The sequence below is a fragment of the Puma concolor genome, chromosome F2 (genome assembly GCF_028749965.1).
Source record: "Puma concolor isolate L17-30 chromosome F2, mPumCon1.1.hap2, whole genome shotgun sequence".
Classification (NCBI taxonomy): domain Eukaryota; kingdom Metazoa; phylum Chordata; class Mammalia; order Carnivora; family Felidae; genus Puma; species Puma concolor.
Genome location: NC_141684.1, coordinates 5,008,817 through 5,032,989, shown reverse-complemented (window position 1 = coordinate 5,032,989; position 24,173 = coordinate 5,008,817). Strand labels below are relative to the sequence as shown.

The window sequence follows — 24,173 nt, the reverse complement described above, 5'->3', positions numbered from 1 at the left end:
TCTCTGTGTCACGTAGACAAGATGATAATCGGTCAAACTTGTGCTGGGCAAGTCTGAAATCTGGAAGAGGGAAGGGGCTGATGACATTGACCGGGAAGCCAGTGGCACAGGAATGGTATTTAAATGCAGGGGACCGGGTGACCCAGGAAGTGAATGTCCAGAGAGGGACATTGCCAATTTGATTGGTTAAAGCCTGTGATGTTGAACGGGATGGATGCGTTTTAATAAAGGGCAAGGTTACTTTGCCTTAATCCCAACAACCATGTGCAGTGGTCTTCAACTTGCAATCTATTCCTTGTATTCAGAAACTATGGCTCAGCCGATGGGCCCCAGGCCCCTCCTGGGACGCAAACATCCATTCATCGTCTCTCCTCTTCCTCTCCCTCCCCGCTGCCTCTAAACACTTGAGTCTAAAGATTTATCTCCATTGGGAGTAGGGAGAGACGGGAAGAAATCCCAGTCTGGCCTTCACGCCTATGCCTAATCCTCATTGCCCGATCTGTTTTCTCAATACCCTGTGAGGGGAGAGTATTAGGAACCTTCCCAGCTATAAATAAAGCACACTGGTTCCATTTCATCACTGTTCCTTATGGCTCCACTGCTCACTAAGTCATGGGAAGACAGAGATCAGTGGTGGGATTTGTGCTTTATACAAAGCTTAGAAATTGCTAATCAATAGGATTTGGAACGCAGTAAGAAACCTCTTTGTCACGTAGCTCAGTAAAGGTCTCCTGCATCATTGCTACCCTGTTCCTGTGAGTACCCTCACCCAGTATATATGAATTCAAACATACGTGTGCTGATCCCCTTCCAGGCAGGCACTGCTCCTCTCTGCTCCAATCTCTGCTCTATGCTTCGGCTAAATGACATTCCAGTCCAAATCTGGTCATCCCCCTGCTTAAAACATCCCATACTCAGCCCTCCTGCACCGACTCCTCAAGCAAAAGCTCCAACTCCTTGGTATGCACTTTGCCTCCCCCAGGGGCCCTCTGGGGACTCCTCTCCCACCCCGTTAGCATCAGTTCAGAGAGGCGGCAAGTGGGCCATGGCCACGCCCATCAGCTCTACTTGGCTTGATCACAGGGAACAGCACAGCTCAGTTCAGGAGGCAGGTGAGATTTCCCTCCGCAGGGCCAGCTTCCAGCCTCTGCACACCAGGCTCTCTGGCTCCAAGCTCCCATCTACAGACAAACTGCTCTGACAAAAGCTGGCCTTGACCACCGGAGGCCGAATTCAAGACACTCTGGGTCCCCATACCCTTTGATCTTTCTGCAGGATGCGACCCCGGGGATGCTCCCTCCTTCAGGCTCTCACGTTTCTGCGTTTCTTCACTTCTGCCATTTCTCCTCTCTTCTGGTGCTTCTGACACCTCCCCAACAGCTTTAGCTCAGACACTTTCGTGTGTTTCTTCACCTCCAAATGTATTTAAATTGTGATTTTTCTCTTGGGGTCTGTCTTGCCAACAGAATAAAGAACAGTGTCGATAGTCCTGGCTTTGAGGACCGCCAGCCATGAATTCAAACCCTGACTCTGCTGCAGATACAGCCAGGTATCTCCAGGCCTCAGTTTACCCACCTGGAAGATGAGCTGGCCCATTTGCCTAGCTCACAGGGCTGTCAATAGCGCCGAGTGAGCTGACGTACCAAAGGTCCTGGCACGGAGTCTGAGCTCCCAAAGGGTCACCGGTCCCTGAAGGGCTTGAGCCAGGCTCAAGTACACCCACGAGCCGATGAATCCCAGCCCAGATTCCTGCCTGTCCTCTGGACTCAGCTCCCGTGTTGCCTCCAGACTGGTGGACACACATCGCCTACCCCAGCTGCCTGGTCCTCCTCTGCCTCGGCTTTATCTGCTCCTTCAAGCCAACAGCTGATTTCGACTGCATCTCCTCTCTCCCCCTCAACACTACGTAAAGGCACCAGTTCTTCTGATTCCTCTGCATCAGCATTTCCCAGGTCTTCTCCCTCCGAGCCATCCTCACTGCCCTCCTCGTTTTCCCCACCCTAAGACCCTAAGTATCCTTCCAAAGAGCCATTTCTACCATGCCCGCAATCACTAACTCCCTTACTTAGACTGTCCCGTAGCCCTCCTTTATCTCTTTATCTACAAGCGCCATCCCAGGCACGGGACACAACACATCGGCCCTTCACCATGGGCTAGCCCCACCCCGCCCACGCTAGGGAAAAGACCCCCCCTCATGCAGCTGTCCTGAGCACCTGAGCACCGTGGCACTTCCCAGGAGAGGCCATGCTTTTTCGTTCCCAGGCCATTGCACATGCGGTTCTCAATGCCTGGGACTCCCTCCCAGCCTTTATCTGATGAGAGAGCCCCCTCTCACAGGCAACCTGTCCCAATGCCTCCGGGGTCGGGGGGAGGGCAGTCCTTGTCCCTGCTTTGCTGTCCTGTTTGGGACATCGATTTCTTGACTTGCATCCCTGACTCCCACAGTCGGCTGTGGATGACTTGAGTTCACGACTCTGTCTTTCTCATTGTTCTGCCCAGAAATCCTAGGGTAGCACAGAGCCCAATGTCCCCCAAATGAGTAAATCAACAAGTTTATAAATGCATAAACAGAGGAACAGGAAATAAGGCTGATCTGCTTTACCAGGGGCGCTGTGTATGGGAATTCTATGGGAGGGACGCCCCATGTTCCCTCTTGAGGAGGATGACATTCAGGAAAGTTCTAATGGGAAAGAGAAAGGGGGAGCAAATGCTCATCGTTGAGGGTTCTATTTAGGGGAAGGACTTGTGTCATGGAGGTGTGGATACATTTGGTTGAGAAAGTGCCTCCCTTGCCTGCCAGTCACTGGCTGGGAGGATTCAATTCCCCGTACGTCATCCTCTCATTATGCAAGGATATCCAGGCATGTGCAGGGCAGCAAGGAAAGGAAGTCTGAGTCTGATTTCCCCTTGAGTGTGGCACTCGGTAGTTTTGTTGTTTGCAGAAGTACAGAGTGTTTACAGAAGGGATGAAAAAGACATCACAGCATCCGAACATCCATCCTGACCCAAGGGAAACAAACATGCCTGGTAGGGTAGAGACAGAATGCCCGACTCTGGGTCCGAGAACCTCTCCCTCTGGCCACTGGCCACACATGCACACCTGGGCAGACACTGAACCCACATTAGCCCCCACGTCCTCTGCAATTTAGGTATAACACTCCCTGTCAAATTATGGGGTTACAAAATTATCAATTTTGTAGTGATCCAGAATTTTAAAAATTTCTTCCCCAGTTAAATTCTGGTGGAGTCTAGTGAGTTGAGACAGAATTCAGGAGATGGTTTCATCAAATGAAACTACAGAGAATTGTTCTAAGAAAGCCTAAAATGTTACCCTTTGGGGGAAACACAGAGCGTGTTGATGAACACAAACATTCACCTATTTTTAGGAAGAGCAGGAAAGGGCCAGCCTTCTACTGGTGACTCCCCTTTTCCCAGAAGTTCCCAAACAGTCACTTCAGAGACCTGAACGTCAGCTTGTGGGACCGCTGGAGCCATGGAGGGTCCCAGCTTCGGCTACACGCATTTCCAGACTTCTGCGGTTCATAAAAGCTCCTCCCACCGAGCGGGTGGAGATCCACTGCCCGATGCCACAGAGTCCCTGCGAGAGAGCTCGATCCTCAGAGCTCCACACTGTGCCTCCCACAGGGGTTCAGGAGGAGGTGGGATACAGACTTGGGAGTGAGGACTCTTAGACTGAACGTCATGTCCTTCCTCACCGTGTCGGATGATAAAAGTGCTTGCTCAAATACAGTATTAATCTCTACCAACATTACCAGTGACTTCGAAGCACAAGAAGCAGCAAAATTTAGTCATTTTCAGGATAAATGGTTCATATTATCAAGAGTGAAACGTCTCCAAATTAAAAAACAAAAAGCAGGGCAAGGGGAAAAATAGAGGACAAACTGGTCTATTACATTTTGTAAAGGAAAACATGTGTATATAAAATAGCATTTTGAGCAATATTGGACAAGAAGGAAAATCAAACAGGAGCCCTCAAGGACCTCACTCCCTTACACCTTCTCCTCTGACCCAAGATCCATTCACAGAACCTTCTAGAGAAGAAACATCTGCGGTTTACTAGATCTCTACGGACATTTTACAGGAGTTCCCAAAGCAATACTTCAGAAATGTGTTGTGCACTTGGAAGTTGCTAAAAGATATTGTGACCTTCCACAATATACATGCGTGTGGAATCAGCACACATACACCTTAAACTTACTTAACATTATAGGTCAGTTATATCCCATTAAGGCTGGGAACAAAAATAAATGTGGCTTTTTCACTTTGGAGACCTCAAATATGGGGCGAAGAACAAGAAGCAGAGTCTCTCCCACGGAGGCCCATACGAATCAGCATGGAGTCCATTTAGATTTTCCACTGGAAACTTTAAAAACAAAAAACAAAAAAGTAAAACCAAGAAGACTTTACCCCTTCCTGGGGGATTAGGGTCGTGACTATACAGCATCTGCTCAGGGGCACCTGGGTGGCTCCGTCGGTTGAGCGTCTGACTCTTGATTTCAGCTCAGGTCGTGATCTCAGGGTTCACGGGTTCAAGCCCTGTGTGGGCTCACACTGGCAGTGCAGAGCCTGCTTGGGATTCTCTCTCTCCCTGTCTCTACCCCTCCCTTTCTCATGCTCTCTCTCAAAATAAATAAACTTAAAAAAAAAAAAAAGCACCTAATTAAAACATAGGAAGGAAGGCCCAGTCCAGACTCTGGCCAGATCAGCGGCCCCTTTCAGGCCATCTCGGCTAGCACCGCAGGGCCCAGACCTCTGTCTACCGAGGAGCTTTACAAATATGACCTCGCTGGCTTCCAACAACGATCCTGCAAAACCACGGAAGGAACAGAGACCAGAGGTTAGCAACTTGCCTGTGGGCAGCCGGCTGATAACAGAAGACACAGAATCCAAATCAAGATTTGTGTCTGTGCTCATTCCTTCTATCGCCTTCAGGACCAGACGCCTTTCGCTCCCCTGAGGGGCCTGCCTTGTGTTCTTGTAACCACTTTGAGTTCAAAACTAGAAAGGGCCACACTGCCCAGGGGCTTCTGCCTCTTCTGTGATGCCCCCAGGGGGCACACAGGCCTGTGGGCAGCTCACCAGAGGCATGTTCACCTCTACAGGCCACACTCAGCCCCCTGGAAGGGTCTCTTCTTCACAGGCCTGCTGAGCATGTCCTCAGCCAGGGGTTAAGAGGATAAAAGGCTTAAAGCAGCAGGCTCAGGAAGTTGCAGATTCAAAGGCAAAAGAAGAGAAAAATGAGACAGGGCAATTGTTGACAGGAATGTGGACTTTCTGGAAAAATAATCCAGAATGTCCAACTTACACATCAGTACTTGAGCCACCATCACAGGAAAACTTCTAATAATGACTGTTTACAGGGAGATCAAATTCTTATTAAAACAATAATAAGGAATTTTATTCTTAGAGACTCTGGAGCCTACCCACATTCCCCCTGCTAGATGGAGCCCTTGACTCTGAGTGATAGAAATCCTAAATCACACTGACTTACACACAAAGGGCGTCTGTGGGTTTGCACATGTGGAGAGTCACAGGACTGAACTGGTGTATTATTACATCCATGGCCTCTTACCCACTGACCGTTCATCAGGGTGCTCGCCCTGTCTCTGCAGCAAATGTGCCCTGGTCAAAGCCAAAGCCCTGGAGACGCTCGCCCGGTGGGTTCACATGCACCCCGAACTCCCTGGGCCATAGCTGGGGCGCTCCTCTACCCGGCAAAGCTGAATGTCCAATGGGGCTCGCAACCGTTTATAATCCCTGCTCCCTTTCAAAAGTGAGGGAATGAATGGGAAGGATCGCAACATATTTTAATAAGAGAAGTGAAGGAAAGGATTGTTTCTGACAGAACCAGACAAATCAATTAATTGATCTCTGGCGAGTAAAGATAATTGTATTTCTGAGTCTATTAAGGCACATCAGGGCTGGTTAACTCATTTCACAGGGAGCTGGCTGTCGCTGGCCATTAGGCTCTGGTGGGGATGTCGAGGCATAAACACAAGATGGCATTTTCTTCCAGGAGGCCCTTGACTTATGGCTCAACCGTGTTCACTCTGGTAGAGAAAAGGCATGTGAGTTCGTTCAAAGTGGTTTTCAATCCTAATAGTTCCACGAGTGTCTGACCTTAGACATCAGATCTGATGATACTGATTGTGGGCCGTTTCGTGCAACTCTTGTGTGGGGACGACAGAATTTATCTGTAATCATCTACAACCTCCGGGGCAGAAAATCTTCTAAGTGATATTGAAGAGGAGGTGTGGAGGAAAGGCCAGGAGATGAATCTGACTGTCGGGGAAAACCTGCACTCTGAAAGAAAGTCAGTTTGATGTAGAGCTTTGTCTGACTTAAGATTTAAAGTCAAATATGAATACGTTTTCAAGGACAAATGCTAGCTCCCTTTCGGCAAACAGTAGTAGGAATAAAGGTTCACAACCTCATATATAGGCACAAATGAGATATAAGAAATTGATGACTTAGGACATCCACATAATGGGTTTACGCTTAGTTGTCCACTTACGTATTTCCTTACGAGAAAATAGTTGTAAATAAAATAAAACCCTCCACTCTGGCTTCCAGAATCCACACTGGAAAGCCAACACGGGCTCTCCATGGGTTCGTGAACAAAAGGCTTGTATGTGCAAAGGGAGGCAAGGTCTGGTCTCCTACAGGGAAACTTGACAAGTGCTGATGCCTGGGGTCCCGCCCTAGAGATTATTTATTTAATTAGTCTGCAGGGTAGATTTTTGGGTTCTGCCGATGATTCTAGCACATGGCCTACTCCAACACTGTCATAGAAACGTCCTGCGCTGTTCAACCAGACTCACCTGGAAAACACGTGAAAACATGGTTTTCTGAGCCTCACAACCAGCCATCCTGACTTGGTTATATCTGAGCCAGGACCAAAACTCTGCATCTCTAACAGCAGCAGAATGGTGACTCTAGCCACACTTTGAGGTGCATCGATTTAAATAGTACATTGGGGGGTGGGGAGAGGCGCCTGGGTGGCTCAATCGGTTGAGCGTCCGACTTTGGCTCAGGTCATGATCTCATGGTTTGTGGGATCGAGCCCTACATCAGGCTCTGTGCTGTCGGCACGGAGCCTGCTTCAGATCCTCCATCCAACTATCTCTCCGCTGCTCCCCACCACGTGCATACACTCTCTTTTCTCTCTCTCTCTCAAAAATAAATAAACTTTAAAAAAAATAAATAGCATATTAGGAATTAGGAACTGTTTTCTCATGATCAATATCATTTAATAAAGATCCACGTGACCCCACCTGAGTTGCAGGAAGTTCTGACCCCATACTAAAGTCACATAGGATTGGGTCTTTACCCTTAAGGAGCCTAAGGCCATTTGACAAGAGAACAAAGCCAGAAAGGACAACCACTGTTATCTCAGCACGTTTGTGACATTAACATCACTATAGTGGCCAGTCGAAGGAGGGACTGGCTGTCTTAAGTTCTGTGATCCCCCTCTCCCCTTTCTTTCTTTCTGTTCACTTCACCGTGGCCTTCTGGGTAGGCTCCGCTTCCCGACACCAGCGGGCCATTCTGTGGTCCTGCCCTTCCAGGTCCTCTGCATGGCTGACTGCCACCCACCTTTCAAGCGACAGCTCTGTGTGATCCACTGCCAGGGCCCGTCCTCTGACTCTGCCCACAGGCTGGCGTTCCTCTGCTGTTTCTCTGCACAGCACCCCAAGCCTGTCTTTGTCACAGAACTTATCGCACATCGTGGCCATTTCCTATGTGTGTGTCTGCCTCCCTCGTCAGCCGGTAAACACTCTGCGGGCACAAGTCTCCCATCTCCACGTTTCTAGAGCCTATTACAACAGTGTATGCTCATTAGCGTCTATAGCAATGACTGTCTGAGTGGACGGCAGAGTAAAACAAGACAGACAGTCTTTAAGAATATGGGAACGAGGTGTTCATAAAAACTGGGCTGAATGCAGTAGGTAAATATCAATGTACAGAAATAGTTTGCACAGGAGGTTATATTTAAGGTGGAGCTTGGTAGGGTAGAATTTTCGAGGTAGGTATTAGAAGGACAAGGGTCAAGACTGACCTGAGCACAGACAATAAGGCACAGAAGTTTAAGGTCAAACCATTCGGGGTGTGAGGAGTGGGAGCGCAAGCAAGCTGGAGGGCTGTACCCAGGAAGGCACGGCAGGCACACCAACCCTTTCGGATGGTGACTCCATTAATCACATTAAGGACAAGCAGGGGGCAAGGATTCATTAGTAGGAGTGACAACGTAGACAGTACCTGGGAGATACCAGGCACCACGCTAGGTGCTCTGCATGTATTAATTAATGCAACTAATACCATAAGACTTCTGATGACCCCATGAGACTGTGTCATAGACACTTCACAGGTGACAAAACGGTGGCTCTCAGCATTCTGAAAGGGTATTTTCACGCCCTCAGAGCTTACAAGTGTCAGAGTCTGGCTTCACATTCAGGTCTGACCCCCAGGCCAGGCTCCCCAGGCCTCCCTGCCTTTTTGTCAGGACGAGTCTTGCTGCCGAGCACGGGTTGACAATTCACCAATGTCTGTTGACCGGTTTCAGGAGAGGCTTTTCCTTTGGGAATTTTCTTCAGTCAATGTAGACTTTGGATAAATGCAAGCTGACTGTTTGCTCAAAGCAAACATCACCCAAAGGCAACATGCATTCCGGGACTAGAAAAACCATCCACAAACGTAAATGTGCTACAAACAAATAATTCCCGATCGGGGCAAAATCTCGAGCAATATGCTCAGTTCTGCATCCACGTGGTTCTGGTCCAGCATCTCACAATGGGCAGTGATGGAGGTACAAGAGGCATTTCTCATCAACTGGAGAAACAGTTGTAACTTGGGCGGCCACAGTCAAATTCAGTCTAAGGGCACACTCCTTCTTCTGCAACCCCCAACTCTAATTTCTACCTCCTGGAGAGTCTTGAGGCACATCCTCACACCCCCAAAATGGGCCAGCCTCCCCAGATGCTGACTTCTTTTCCTTGAATGGCCTGTGAAAATCCTCCGTTTTCTTTCATGCGGTGGGCAACTTGCCCACTAGGCTTGGATGGCGGTCATCACTCCCCCATGGAGTGCTTGCCGGTAAGGTAACTACATCTCACTGTGAGCACAGCTCCTGCAGGATTCAGGGCAGGAAAATCCTTAGTGATTGAGCACCACCGACCGCGCCTGTCAGGATCCCCTCTGGCAGATGCAGAATCCTGGCTGGCACCACGCCTAGCCCATCCGCGACTCCCTGCAGACTGGGCTTAGGGGACTGGGGGCTCTTAATGTCAAGGTCTTATTGCTGATGGGGCCCTAGAGATCTTAGAACCCACTCCATCCCTGTAAGAGGTCTGACTGCTTCATCCAATGACGTCCCAGCCTGTCCACGGCCACCCATGGACGTCCCAACCTGTCCACGGCCATAGCTGCTATGAAGCCCACCCTCAAGCATGTTCAGTCACAAGATAATACCCTCATCCACATCAACATCCAACACCACAGAGTGCTAGCATGAGGAGCTGGAGGAAATCTGTGAGATCCCTTGTCCCACTAGACCAGTGGCCACCAAGTGCCAATGATTTCATAAAGTAGAAACGTCTTCAAGCGTGCAACCCCACTATATGTACATTTATTTATAATCACATGCACGTACAGTTGTATACTCCTATGCGATGTGCATTGTAAGTATAGAAAAAGGTCTTTGAAAAGATCAGAGAAGGAATGTAATAATCCATGTTTTAAAAATCAATTACTTTTATATTAAAGGAACACATAACCTTTTTGCTCTTACTAAAAATATACATAGTGCAGTGATTCAATGTTCGGATTTTAATTTAGCCTGATTAAATATCAGACTTTGGTGGTGAGCGCAGGGTTATGCAAAATGACTCCCCAAAACACACGGATCTAGAGGATCTTAGGCTTGCTGAGAGAGTGTCATGGTTTCCACGCTCGTCTTGTAACCCCCTTAACCAACTGCACGGGGCCCTCTTTGAGTTCTGGATGTGTCCCTAGAAATGTCTTGCTAATGGATATGATCTCATACAAGACCTCGTCAATGCCTGAAGGCCCAGAATACAATCAGGACAAGGTGCATTATGAATAATTATGGTGACAAAGCCATATATCAGATCGTTGTTTTAAATGAGTTCAAATTTCTCAGTCTGCTAATTTGGGCATCTGATCAGCCTGTCACTCCATCTCCGTGTGTGTGTGACCAGGCTTGTGCAAGAGAGGACCAGTGTGGTTCTGTCATTCCTGCTGTTTGCTATGCTTTAATTATTAATGCCACCTTCAATTCATGACGGCCTTACGGTATCTGTTCTGAAGCCACTTGCTAGTCTGTGACGGTTGGTGCAGTTAAAGGTAGAAAACAATTTACGGGTGCGGGTAACTGCCCAGTCACAAACTGCAGGATTTTGCACTGCGAGGGTGAGGCCGTCAGCTCATGTGTGCTGTGGGACAGCCCTCTTTTATTTGATGCTGGAGCTACTAAGTGGGATTCATCACTGTGTGCCGTGTGGACACAACAAGGTTTCCAGGATCAGTGTGGATTCTAATTATTAGCGAAGCTTGATTTCTCTCTTAGTTTTGATTAAAACCATCGTAAGCAGAAGTGTTAGTATTTTCTGCCCACATCTTGGTGGATATTTTGTGCAGCCCTGGGGAGAAGGCAGCCCACTTTGGAGACCAGGCTCATTTATCAGACCCCGAGCAATTCAGCCCCAGAGCTCCACTCTGCTACGTTACAGGTGTGTAGCATTTCACTGCCCTGATCCCAGTTACCTGTCGGTCAAAATAAAGATAATATCACTCATTCTCTGGTTGGTTATGAGGATTTAGGAGATATTGAATAGAAGTGCCTCACACTATGATAGACACATGACATTATCAGAAATGCTTCCCTTCTCGTAAATGTAGAATCTGAAAGGTAGAGTGGAAGGACACGCCAGAGGAGCTCCAAGAAGCAGTAACCAAGCTGGGACTCGGGAGGTCCGGCCCCAAACCCAGACCCTTCTCACTCCACCACACAACTTCTGACCAAGTGAGGAGGGCGATGAGCTTGACCCACAGTGACGGGTTTCCAGAGGAGGCAGAGTTTTGCTCCCTCAAAAATCCAGCTCCAGAACTCCTCGGCGCCCCTGTCCCTGGAACAGAACTGGTCCCAGGATCGTTTCCTTTTCCCCTCACCATCTGATTCAGGTCACCTACCAAAACGGCTCGGCCACCGAATTTTACCTTATGTAAGAAGGGGCCATAACATATAAGAGGCACTTGAAGCATTAATTTCAGCCTCCTTTTGAACCTGGAAACTAACCTTGGGTGGCAAGATTGTCAAAGTGTCACAGATTGGTCCCCTTCCATCAAGAGACTGTCTCTGTTTCTCTACCCTGAACCCAGATCGTTCTTGCACTTGGCTTTGGCCAGCAGAAGGCCACCTGTGCAGGGTAGAAACCACCCCGTGCAAGCCTGAGGACAGCTGGCAGGAGGCTGTGTGTCTTTCCACTCCTGCTCGGAGGACTTACCTGCCAGGTAGACAAGCCCGGCTCGCCTGCTGCCTCCAGCATTTGGATTTTCCACTTGGTGAGACAAATAATGAAAATCCTTTCCTCATTAATCCAGAATACCCTACAACCTGCTCCAGCTTGGTAGAACTTTCCCGACTGGAGCTTGGCTCCCATCTCCTGCCCTCCCTGAGATACATGAGCTACATCGAAAGCTGTTGTTTTAAGCCACTAAGGTTTAAGGTGGTTGGTTACAGAGCAAAAACAAATGTTTAGATGGAACCGCTTAAAAACATAAAGTTGAACAAAAATCACAACGGCTGCACTAATGCTTGGGCAAATCTTGATTTTTAAAGTAACCTTTTCCTTTTTTCCGCAAGCCTCCCCTCCTCCCTTCTTTGGTTTCAGGAATGTGGTACCATCCCTGAAAAAGACCAAGGACTAAGGAGGCTGGCAGCACATACTCCATTCCTATCGAAACCGGCTAGATCCTGTATGTCCCTATAAAACACTCCAGCCCTGTCCTCTGGGAAGACTTGCAAGTTTTTGAAGGCCATAGCCTGCTTCAGCCTCCTTTTCCCAGCAAAGCAATAAAGCTATTGTTCCTCCTTAACCCAAACGCTGTCTTCGAGTTATATTTTGGCTCCGAAGCACGGAGGTGGTTTTCCACAACATAGATGCCTCCTGTTTGGCTCTGTTAACCTGAACACATCACAAACTCAGTTACTATGAACTTAGGCCCCCTGGTCTGCAACACAAGGAAAGTAGTAGCAGTCACCGTGAGTACACGGCCCTGGTCCGGGTCTGGATGCTTTACGTAAGCATTTCACCTTATTATTATTTGCAGTGACCCTGAGAGGTAAGTCTATCGTGACGACCTAATGCGATCATGCGTGTGAAACGCCAAAATCAGAGTATGTCCTCAAACACTGCAAGCGACTACGTTCTACTTCTGTACTTACAGAGGACATCATACATTTTCAGTCTGTGAGAAATGGAGGCACAGGTTTTACAATACGCAACTTTGGGAGATGGCCCCACACATGCTGGTCGTGCAGACACCTTTTCTCATCAGAGCTACCCAAGCAAGCCTCATGTCCCATAAATTCACTTCCCCCTCAAACTGACTACTGTATGCAATGGAAATAGCAACTCGGAGGAGAGAAGATAGACGAAAGGGCAGGAGGGAGGGGAGAGATTCGCGTTCTCAAGTGTCTGTCAATATATGGGTGATTTTCAACTGCACTAAACATTTGGATTTTACGCTTGACAGGAAAAATAATGAAAATCCTTTCCTCATGAATCCAAATGCCCTACAACCTGCCCTTATCATCTCCACTCCCTGCCAGGAAAAATACACACAAACACCCCATGGGGCGCCTGAGTGGCTCACTCGATTAAGCGTCTGACTTCAGCTCAGGTCATGATCTCATGGTTCGTGGGTTCAAGCCCCACGTCAGGCTCTGTGCTGACAGCTCAGAGCCTGGAGCCTGCTTTGGATTCCGTGTCTCCCTCTCTTTGCCCCTCTCCTAATCACGCTCTGTCTCTCTCTCTCTCTCTCTCTCTCTCTCTCTCTCATCTCTCAAAGATGAATAAATGTTAAAAAAAATTAAACACACACACACACACACACACACACACACACACGAACGACCCTGAACAACAATGAGGTAATGAGGTCCAGGGCACCCACCCACCTCCACGCAGTCAAAAATCATGAAGGACTTTGACTCTCCAAAAACTTAACTACTAACAGTCTACTGTTGACCAGAAGCCTTACTGATAACTGACAACATAGTCAACTACACGTATTTTGTATGTTATATTACATACTATATTCCTACACGAAAGGAAGCTAGAGAAAAGAATATGTTATTAAGAAAATGATAGAGAAGTGACATTCGCAATACTATTTTGTATTTAAAAATCCATGTACTATGGACCTGCACAGTTTAAACACGTGTGGTTCAGGGGTCAACTGTATATGTACACACACACACACACACACACACACACACAAATAGAAACAGTGACGCATACTTACCCTCTCTGAAAGAGATCCACATTATAAAATTTATGTAGCTCTACAGAAAACTCAACCGTTCCTTGTACTTCAGACATGATCTTTTTGGTTCATTACCTGAAAAACAAGAGAGAAATTAACAGCTTGAGATCACGTCAGCCAAACACAGAGAGCCTGGGCTTCCACAAGGGGGACCCAAGTATCTGACCAATGAGGACCACAGTGTGCCCACTGGATGTCATCACTCAGAGTTTCCTTTAAAGGAAAAGACACACAGAGAGGAAGACACACTTAATGTCACTCGGCTCACACCGGAAGGACGGGACTTGAACCCAGTTACCCTAATCCTAAGGCGGGTTAGTCTACCGCCCTTGCTTATCTGTCGGTGCCACGGAGGCAACAGCGTCCCAGTGATGAGCATGTGCCTCACAGCCAACGGGGCTACAATCCCTGCTCTTCTGCTTTCTACCTGTGTCCCTTAACGTCTCCTTATCTGTAATGTGAGCCCTGATAACGGCACAAAACTCACAGCTAATGGACAGATTAAATGAGTCTACCACACGGAGCACTTTGCACATGTCCTGACATGCGTAATGATTAATAACAGTAACTGAAAACGACGTTATCGTTGTTAGCATAAATACCACCTCTACAGTGCTGAGGTGCCTGGGGTGGCAAGGACAGATGTGTCTTCTACCAAGCACGGTAGGCAGAGGGAGCGGGTGTCGTTGCCAAGCAGATGCTGAGCCCAACTTGACAGAATGCTAATTTTCCAAGCTAGGAGACCGCAGGGCCAACCACAAGAGGGTTGGGTGGGAAATTAAAATAGTCCAAGTCTTGGTTTGCCATAGGAAAACTCAAGGTCAACTCAAGGTAGGCTGAATTTTCTGAGGATATGAAATCATCTAGATACCAGTGATTTGGAGGAAGGGAAAGGAAGTGACTTTTATGGAGCACCCACTATATTCTTGCTGCTGCATAGAGTATTTTATGTAAGTTGCCTGATTTTGTCCAAGAAGAAATTTGTGACCAAGCTTCTTGCCGCATAACGCAGATAAGGAAGGGGATCCGAGAGGCTCTAATCTGGAGCCGTCTTCTTCATCTAGCTTTTGCTCAAGCAGTGTGTACCTTAGAAGGTGCCCTCACTTTCTCCAAGCCTCAGTTTGCCACCATGCATAATGGGGTGATATGAGCTACCTGGAGGAGTCTGCAGAGGACAGGAGGTAATCACTTGCAAAGAGCAGGTTCTTGGGGGAAGCAGCAGGTGGTCACTGGGTGGGAGCTGACGTGATCTTGGGGAGGGGACAGTGAGTGAGAGGAAGGAGAGAAGCTAAGAGGGTCTCTCTTAGCTGACACCTAGGTCTCCTTTCAAAGCCCCTCTTCCTTCAGCTCCCCAGATGCCTCAATGACCAGACCACCATTGCTGTGGTTCGGAGCCCGACCTCACTGTAGCCAGTGGGGTCACGCCAGGCCAGCTCCCAAGAATAAGAGCCTAAGACACTAACATGCTCTTAACTCTGTATCTCAGCTCTGGCAAAGGTGCCACGCAGGGAACCGTTTCTGAAGATGTAGAATTCCACTTACCCAATTGAAATACGGCAGATCTGAGAACACAACCTCTATAAATCCTGCAAGATGGAATTTCAAGCTGACGAGCCCAGCTTGAAAGGCCTGGCTCACAAAGTGTGCTGAAAACCCATCTCCCTAAAGGGAGAGCCCTCGGGGTGCGCACCTGACCTAGCCGAGGTCAGCGTCCCACCACTCAATTTTAAGGTCAAGGCATTTCCAGTAAGAGTCGGAGAGAGGGCCAGCAAAGGAGGCCACTCTGCACTTGGGTTTCATTATCACACGAAACATAGGGACAGTTCCATCATCCCCGCTTCCTCGTCCTACACTGCTCTCAATCCTTCAAACACTGCAGAGCCAGCAAAGACATCTGACTCCTGCTTGTGGTTACCAGGGTCAATAATTCCTGACCCTCCCTGATCCCTGACTCTGGGAGGATGCTACACAGTACGGAGCAGAGGGAGAGCAAAAGCGACTAACATTCAAGCTGCACGCCAAACCCCACGCTTCTATCGTGCATTCCGCCAGAGGTCTCTGCGGCGGGCAGCGTTGGCCCCGGCGCACCCAGGGGGTGGCACGGCTGTACACAAGAATAGCACTGAGCCAGGAGCCTGAACGTGGTGGTTTTCCACCTCAGGCCTTTGCTGGCGGAACGGCTGGGGCAGTGTTTTCCTGGGGGATTAATATTTATACCAAAAAAAAAAAATTAATGCATGGAGGATACCACATAAAATGTTGCTTTCTCCTGGGAAGATGCACCCTCCCATCCTACTAGTCAGGACTAATAAGCTAGAACTTGTTAGTAAATGCAAACACAGCTTATTGGTGGAAAGCTGCGTGCTCCTTTTTAAGACCATGTGATTCATTATAACCAAATACCCAGTTAGTCAATGAGGAAGGTAGGCTCACATTTAAAAGACCAGTTTTAGGGGCATCTGGGTGGTTCAGGCAGTTAAGCTTCCGACTCTCGGTTTCAGCTCAGGTCATGATCTCACGGTTCATGAGTTAGAGCCCCATGTCTGGCTTCGAGCGGACAGTAAGGAGCCTGCTTAGCATTCTCTCTGCTTCTCTCTCTGCCCCTCTCTCGCTCATTCTCTTGGTCTGTCTCTCAAAAAAAATAAAAGTAAAAAAACTTGGAAAAAATATTTAAAAAAATAAAATATAAGTCAGATTTCATTTTAAAAATTTCACATTGGGCAAGAAGATGCCAGCTCTACGGGAGAATAAGCCACAACAACAACAGTGTTCGTAAATATACGAATGGCTCAGAGAGCGGTCACTGCAATACCTTCATTGCCCACACAGTAGAACTGACTGACTTCTCAAAGTAGAAAGTGTATGGATTCTTAGTGGGTGTAGCTACTGCTGCGTAACAAACAAGCCAGACCTTACAGGTGCACACAGCACCCACGTGGCACACACTCAAAACGCCCCACATTCACATGACACCCATCCACCCAGGACACACTCAGACACAAGCATGCACACACACACACACACATCGATTTGTTTTTAATTTTTTAAAATATTTTTACTTATTTTTTTCAGAGAGACACAGAGCACTAGCAGGGGAGGGGCAGAGAAGAGAGGGAGACACAGAATGGGAAGCAGGCTCCAGGCTCCGAGCTGTCAGCACAGAGCCCGACGCGGGGCTGGAACTCACAGACCACGAGATCATGACCTGAGCCGAAGTCGGCCGCTCAACCGACTGAGCCACCCAGGCACCCCTCACACACACACCTACCATACACACATAATACATACACACCAACACACCCGACCCACAATACACACCAGATAGCACATCCACAGACATCTCCGCACTAACTCCCTACCACAACCACCGCCACATCTGCGCAAGCGACAACCATTCGACCCCATTTCGTGGGGCCCTGAGATGCTCAACTCCCAACGTGCATTCCCTGAAGGCCTCCTGCACATCCAGGTGCTACGCCTACTAAGTGGAAAAGCTGTCTTGTCCTCACAATGCCCAAGACCGGGACAGGGCAGGGGCACCTGGGGGGGCTCAGTCAGTTAAGCGTCCGACTTCGGCTCAGGTCATGATATCACAGTTGGTGAGTTTGAGCCCCGCGTCGGGCTCTGTGCTGACAGCTCGGAGCCTGGAGCCTGCTTCAGATTCTGTGTCTCCCTCTCTTTCTTCCCCTTCCCTGCTTGCTCTTGCTCTCTCTCCCTCTCAAAAATAAATAAACATTAAAAAATAAAAAGACTGGGACAGGGCAATCAAGTGATAGTCACAGGGAGGGTGATTGAGGACTATGAGAAAGAGTCCTGGGTGCTCGGGGAAGGTGGCCCTGGGAAGGCAGACTTCTAAGTGATGAGACCGTGCCTGGTCCAAGGTCATGGAGGTCAAAGTGAGGAGAAGGGATACGTGCACCCTGATGCTTGCAGCAGCATGGTCTGCAACAGCCCAGTTATGGAAACAGCCCCAGGGTCTACCGACTGACGACTGGATAAAGAAGATGTGCTGTGTATAAGTATAAATATAAACATAAAAATATAAATACAAATATACAGAGAGAGAATGGAATATTAGTCGTAAAAAAGAACGAAACCTTGTCATTTGCAACAACACGGATGCAGCTACCCAGCACAACACTAAGTGAAACAGGTCAGAGAAAGACAAATACCATATGGTCCCACTCGTACGTGGAATTTAGGAAACAAAACCAACAGGCAAAGAAAGGGGAAAAAAGAGAGAAACCAAGAACCAGACTCTTCGCTGTAGAGGACAGCCTGATGGTCTCCAGAGGGGAGGTGGGTGGGAGGTTGGCACCTGTGTGGGGGCAGCTGGCACCTGGCGAGCGTGATTGAGGCACGGGCACCTGAGAGAAAGGTGAGGGTAGGCCAAGGACCCCTGCTGCATCTGGCAGAGACAATGTGACCCACGCTTCAGAGTGGCCTTCCTTGCGGGTCGGGGAGAGAGCGGGGTTGGTCTGTGGAGCGCAGCCGGCTGGGTCCCGCTCACCCGGGCCTCACCGTCCTCCTCTGTATAATGGGAGCCATAATAATACTTTCCTCATGGGGTTGTTAAATTAAAAATGTTAACACATATAAGGCATTCAGGACCCGGCACAGAATGAACCCTGATAAATGCTGGCTATTGTTAACTACTTAAAAAATTTTTTTAATGATTACTTATTTTTAAGAGAGAGGGAGACAGAGCACAAGAGGGAAAGGGGAAGAGACAGAGGGAGACACAGAATCCAAAGCAGGCTCCAGGCTCCGAGCTGTCAGCACAGAGCCTGACGTGGGGCTCGAACCCACAAACTGTGAGACCGTGACCTGAGCCAAAGTCGGATGCTTAACCACCTGAGCCACCAGGGCGCCCCTATTGTCAACTTTATTACAGAAGGCACAGCCAGGGGAGCGAGTGGAAACAGAATGTGGTGAACTTACTGTTGCCTCAGGTTTGCATTCATTCAGAACGATCTTTATTGAGCATCACCCACAGTCCTGCCCTTTCTGGGAGACTTGGAACCCCACATCTGCCCAGCTAGGGATGGGCCCATCTCGGGAAGCACACCTTCACACCTTGGGAAGCAATGAACCTCCCATCACAGAGAGTGTCCAGGCAAAAGAGGGGGCCCTACTGCTCAGGGATCCCCAGCCCCTGTGTTGTTTTTAAGCGACAGCTGAATTCCCTCTCAGCCACAATGTTCTAGGACCCAGTAATCCCCAGGCAGACCATGTTTAACTCAGATTAACAAGAACAAGCTATGAGATTCAAAGAACAGAGCTGCTGTGTCAGGGAGCCCCATCTTGGAACAATCTCCACCTGCTGCCGAGTTACCCACAATGCACGTTACACTGCCTCTCACAGCCTGGATTTCTGTACTTCAAGGAAAAGCCAAAGAAGAGAGTGATGTGCAATGGTAACTAACGAAACGGATTTTTGTGAAGTATTAAACTGTTTTCAATGCCAGTAGGGTCTTATTAAAGTAATGAGGAAACACGATTTTGGAAGATCAAGCACGTTACTCATTCTTCCTTGAGGGTAGAGAAACTCAGGGCCCTTGGAAATAGGAGTCCTGTCTATTTACGGCTTTCTGAAGACTCCACGGCTCACCCGGTGGCCAGTTCACAGTAGAGGTTCACAAGTACATGTGGAACTAACGAATAGAGGGACAGCATCAGAAAACAGAGCTGCAGCCAGAGTGTGACCACGGAAGGGGGGCAGAATTCAACAAGGAAGAGCAAAGCCACCCAGGACAGGACCTGTACCATGAACAAGTGTGAGCACAGGCATCGATCACGGGGGGAGAGAACGTGTTGCTTGTGGTTAGAGAAACCTAACGAGGCCGGCCAGGTGAGCCCTTCCAGAAACGTCCGGCACTGAGGATGGCACCAGGCGCGGAGAACGAGGCATGACCCGTGCAGCGTGAAGCGGCAGGGAGGAACACGTTGGGGACGAGGGCAGGACGTTATCCTAAATCTCCCCAACCACAGCACGGCTGGGACCACACTGTGGGTGGTCCAGCTTTCCTCAACATCCGGGGCAAGGAGCGTCGCTGACACAACACACAACACGTAGGAAGCACACAGAAGCAGATTCTTGGGCCTACACCCAGACTTCCTAACGAGACTCAGAATGGGATGTGGGAACACTCGTGCTGAAGTGTGGACCCCAACACACCCGCCTCTCACACCGGGTCTGATGGGAAAACGACCCACGCGGCCAATTCCGGGACCAGAGACCGGAGGACTACACCTGCTGTCCATCCGTGTGACCTAAGGAGGGCAAGAAAGCACCTCTGGGAGCAAATACTGGATGCTTCTCTTTCAAGAATCAAGCCCCACTTCTTACAGGGCTTCAGAAAGTGGTCTGGATACGTAAACTGCCACGTAGAAAGCAGGAATTCCGCGTGGCATCTGGAGCAAGGTCTTCATGGCAGCGTGTGTGCATGTATGTGAGAGAGAGAGAGAGAGAGAGAGAGACAGAGATAATAAATCTTTACCCCCCAGGGGCACCTGAGTGGCTCAGTCAGTTAAGTGTCCGACTCTTGACTTCGGCTCAGGTCACGATCTCGCAGTTTGTGAGTTTGAACCCGGCACTGACAGTGCAGAGCCTGCTTCGGATTCGGATTCTCTCTCTCTACCCTTCTCTCTATCCCTTCCCCGCTTGCACACACTCTCTCTAAAAATAAATAAACTTTAAGTGTATATATATATATATTTAATAAATATATGTATTATATATGTATGCGTATATATTAATAAATAATAAATATATATATATATTTAATAAAGCTTTACCCCCCAGGGGTAACACAGAGGGTTGAAAACAGATGTGACTCCCAGCCCTCCAGGGACACCTAAAGCTGACTTCACCAAGAATAACTGTTAATAACTGTATGAATGCTGCGTTTCGAATTTGCTTTTCCTTTCATTATCAGGTTTCACTGAGATTTTTCTTTCTGTGTTTGCTTTCCTTCAGTTGTAAACCACTACCACCCAGAACGGTCTATTCAAAGACATGCAAAATTCATGGTGTGGGTGGGAGAGACTCCTGGTTCTCTCTTCCAAAACCGTGGCCTGCGGCCCTCTGCCCTGGTCACGGGGCCAGGAGATAGAGGGCTCTCCACTCCTTATGCTGGAGGTGTGAGGAGTGACCCCAAGGCTGTAGAAGGGTGCCCACCACCCACCCAGTTGTCTGGTGCTGACCAATGTTGGATTTTAGTCCTCTCTTCCCCTTACCCCCTGCCGGGTATGAATGTGTCCCCCCAAATCCATATGTTGAAACCTAATCCCCAAAGTGAACTTATTAGAAGGTGGGCCTCTGGGAGGCGAGTAGGTCATGGAGGGTGGAGCCACCAGGAATGACATCAGTGCCCTTATATTAGTGACCCCAGACGGCTGCCTTCCCCTTCTGCCACGTGAGGGCACAAGGGCTCTGCGACGAGATCAGGGCCCTCATCAGGCCATGCTCCCCCCCTGGCCTCTGGCTTCCAGCCTCCTGAACCATGGGAAACGTATTTCTTTCTTTTTTTAATTTTGTTAAAGTTTATTTATTTATTTTGAGAGAGAGAGAGAGAGCGAGCAAGAGAGCAAGCCGGGGGAAGAGCAGATAGAGAGGGAGAGAGAGAGAGAATCCCAAGCCCCGATGTGGGCCTTGACCCCATGAACCCATGAGATCGCGACCTGAGCCAAAACCAAGAGTCAGGCACTTAACCAACTGAGCCACCCAGGGGCCCCAAGAAACCCACTTCTGTGATTCATAAGCTACCCAGGCTGGTATTTTGTTCTAGCCCACTGGAATGGTCTAAGACACCCCCAGAGACACCTGTTGTCAACTCTGACCATTGTTAGCTTCTCAAATCCGTCCCCTTCCCTCCATCTCCAAAGCCATCACCCTGCTGTCCTGGTCACCACCCTCTTGCCGGGACTATTCCCCCCTCCCCCTCCAGTGTCATAGCTGAGTCTGAGTCCTTGCATGAGACCCTGTGAGGACGCTGTCTCTCCAGGGACGCGGGAAGCATGCCAGTGCATCAGGTGCCGAGGACTGGAGAGCGTCACGTGTCTACTAAGGAACCTTGACCATTTCCTGGTGGTTGGCAATCAGTCACCAGCCAGCAATTATTATCTTATTTCTGCCTTCAGCGCCGCTGGCAGAAACTCAAAAGGCCGCTCACAGAATCCAGCCCCAAAGCATGAGGCCACCCTCCTCTATTTTAGAAGTTCCAGGGGCCCTGGAGACCCGGCCTCCACATCAACTAACGTTGAGTAACTGTGCTTCTCTTTGCGATATTTCTAAAATGTTTCATCAGTGGTTCGCATTTTTCCTCACACGTTTAGACCATTCTCAGTTGCCTCTGAGGAAATTTGTTACAAATATTAAGACTACCATGCCTCCCCCCGACCGTTATCCACAGTTTTGCTTTCTGTGGTTTCCATCACCTGCGGTCAACCGCGGGGTGGAAACATGATTCCCCCCAATAGCCCCAACTCTCTGTCACAGTGCCCGTGTCAGCCTCCTTGCTACATCTCGCGACGTAGGCCTTTGATCATCTCCCATCGTCACAAGAAGGTGAGTGCCATAGGATGTTTTGAAAGAACACATTCCCTAACTTTCATTACAGTATTGTTATAATTGTTTCATTTTGTTATTAGTTATTGTTGTGAATCTCACGCTCTGCCTGATTTATAAATTAAATTTTATCAGCGGTACAGACGCACAGGGAAAAACACAGTGTACACAGGGTTTGTGCTACCGATGGACTCAGGCATCCACTGGGTGTCTTGGGACAGATCCGTTGCCGAGAAGGGTATATATACAACTGTGATCTGGAGAGATACCAGGATTTCAGGGCCTCATTAGATACTGTTTAGAGGCAAATCCTTTTACAAACACATCTTCCTTTAGGACGTATTTTTTTTTTTCCTTTTAAAACGTCAGTCTTCCACATGTGTGGGCTTTGAAAAGATTAAATGAAAAAAAAAGCATGTTGATCTTCACATGCGTTAGCACACACTTTATGAAAAGGGCATGAAAAGCTGATGCTGCTGCAAAGATTATGAATCTTTTTATATCTTTTATAATTGTAAATTACAGCGTGGTCCAGGAAGGGGGCCTCTCATGCTACAAAGAACGGTGAGGGCAGAGAAGGGACGGCCAGAGCACGACCCAGAAAGCGGGCGAGCATCCCATCAGACGTGCGGCCGGCCCTGGGGTCCGAGACAAGGAGCGTGCCGTGGAAATCTTTCTGAGTCACCTGTAGCCGCCCATCCCCCACCAGATGCCCATCCCCAGGCAATTTAATCCAGGCAGACGTTCTGCTGAGGTAAGAACTCCAGTTTTCGGCCTGGCATGATCCCTGCTACGTGTTCCAGAAAAATGATCCCATTAAGCATGAAAATCGGCATTTCTTCGGCAAACAGGGAGGGTCACCCAGGAGGCAGGCTTCTGTCTTGCTGTGAGAGTATCTCACTGGCATGAGCTCCCCACCCCGGAGCCTCACCTCTGCATGGGCACTTAGACAAGTCATGTGAAATCTCTGAGCCTGAGTGTTCACATCCAGAAGATGGGCCCACAGGGTCTTTTCAGAGCTGTTGCTTAGGAACAAAGGAGGACCATCTCAGAGAGATGTGCATTCTTTCAACACACTGGGATCAAGTACACAGAACCACTCAAGGCACCAGAGACACAGAGACAACTGAGCCATGGCCCTTAGGCCCTCAGAAGACACAGCTCAGAAAGGAGAAAGCCAGGTCACGACGGGTTCACGAGGATAAGTGCCATGACGTAAAGATGCACAGAGAAGTCTATGACCCACACGGGCAGCCTGTCTGGACCTGGCCAGATCAGAGGACTCAGAGCTCAACCCTCAGCAGCTTTACAGCCTCAGGCAAGACCTTACTCTCGCTGTGCCTCAATTTCCCCAAATGGAAATTGCTTTGGAGCCTGGCCTATGATGTTTAGTAAGTACAAGCTATTATGATAAGGAAGAAACCCTTTAAAAATGCCGTGGACATGGCAGGAGAGAAAGGATGAGCCCCTTGCACTGATGAGTGCAAGGCTGTGAGCTTCTCCAGGGTCTCCCAGCCTCCAGGAGGCAGAGGGAAGGCCAGACGCCCCACCTCTGACTCATGCATCACAGCAAATGCAGCCCCAGCCAGCTGGCCGCCTGATGTTTAAAAGCATTTTCTTCCCTTCAGTGTGGAAACCAAAATGGACCGTACATGTTTATTTTTTTCATGTGTCAAGACAGTGCAAATAGAAACACCCCACGCAATGCTGAGTTCCTGTTATCCTCAAGGTTCTGTGCCCCTCTTTAGCAGCATCTGAGAACGCAGGCGTGATGGCATACAAGGCTTCACAACCTCGTAAAAGGCTAACAGGCAAACTCGGGCAGAGGCCCCCCAAACACCAAACACAAGGAAGCACCAATACCCCAAACCGTGTGAAGCTCTGGGCCCTTGGGGGCAGGTCCCGGGGCACTCACCCAGGAGCGGAGTGTGCGGCCACAGTGGACGGAGGCTCGCCTCTCCCTCCGCCTTCGCGGACCCCTGAGTGGGTGCGTACTCGTGCGTGCGTGTGTGCTCCC

General features: G+C 48.9%; 1 protein-coding gene across 5 annotated transcripts in view; it reads right to left on the bottom strand.

Moving 5' to 3' along the window:
• FAM135B (family with sequence similarity 135 member B) overlaps window positions 1-24,173 on the bottom strand; it is a 282,778-nt gene that overhangs the window by 168,223 nt on the left and 90,382 nt on the right. For 4 of the 5 annotated variants that reach the window (XM_086695631.1, XM_086695629.1, XM_086695627.1 and 1 more), the window contains exon 2: window positions 13,567-13,662. In XM_086695631.1, coding sequence (XP_086551757.1) covers window positions 13,567-13,643 — 77 coding nt within the window. In that variant the 5' untranslated portion in view covers window positions 13,644-13,662. Of the gene's footprint in view, window positions 1-13,566; window positions 13,663-24,173 lie in introns of those variants that run through there. The other variant, XM_086695630.1, reaches the window with a different exon arrangement.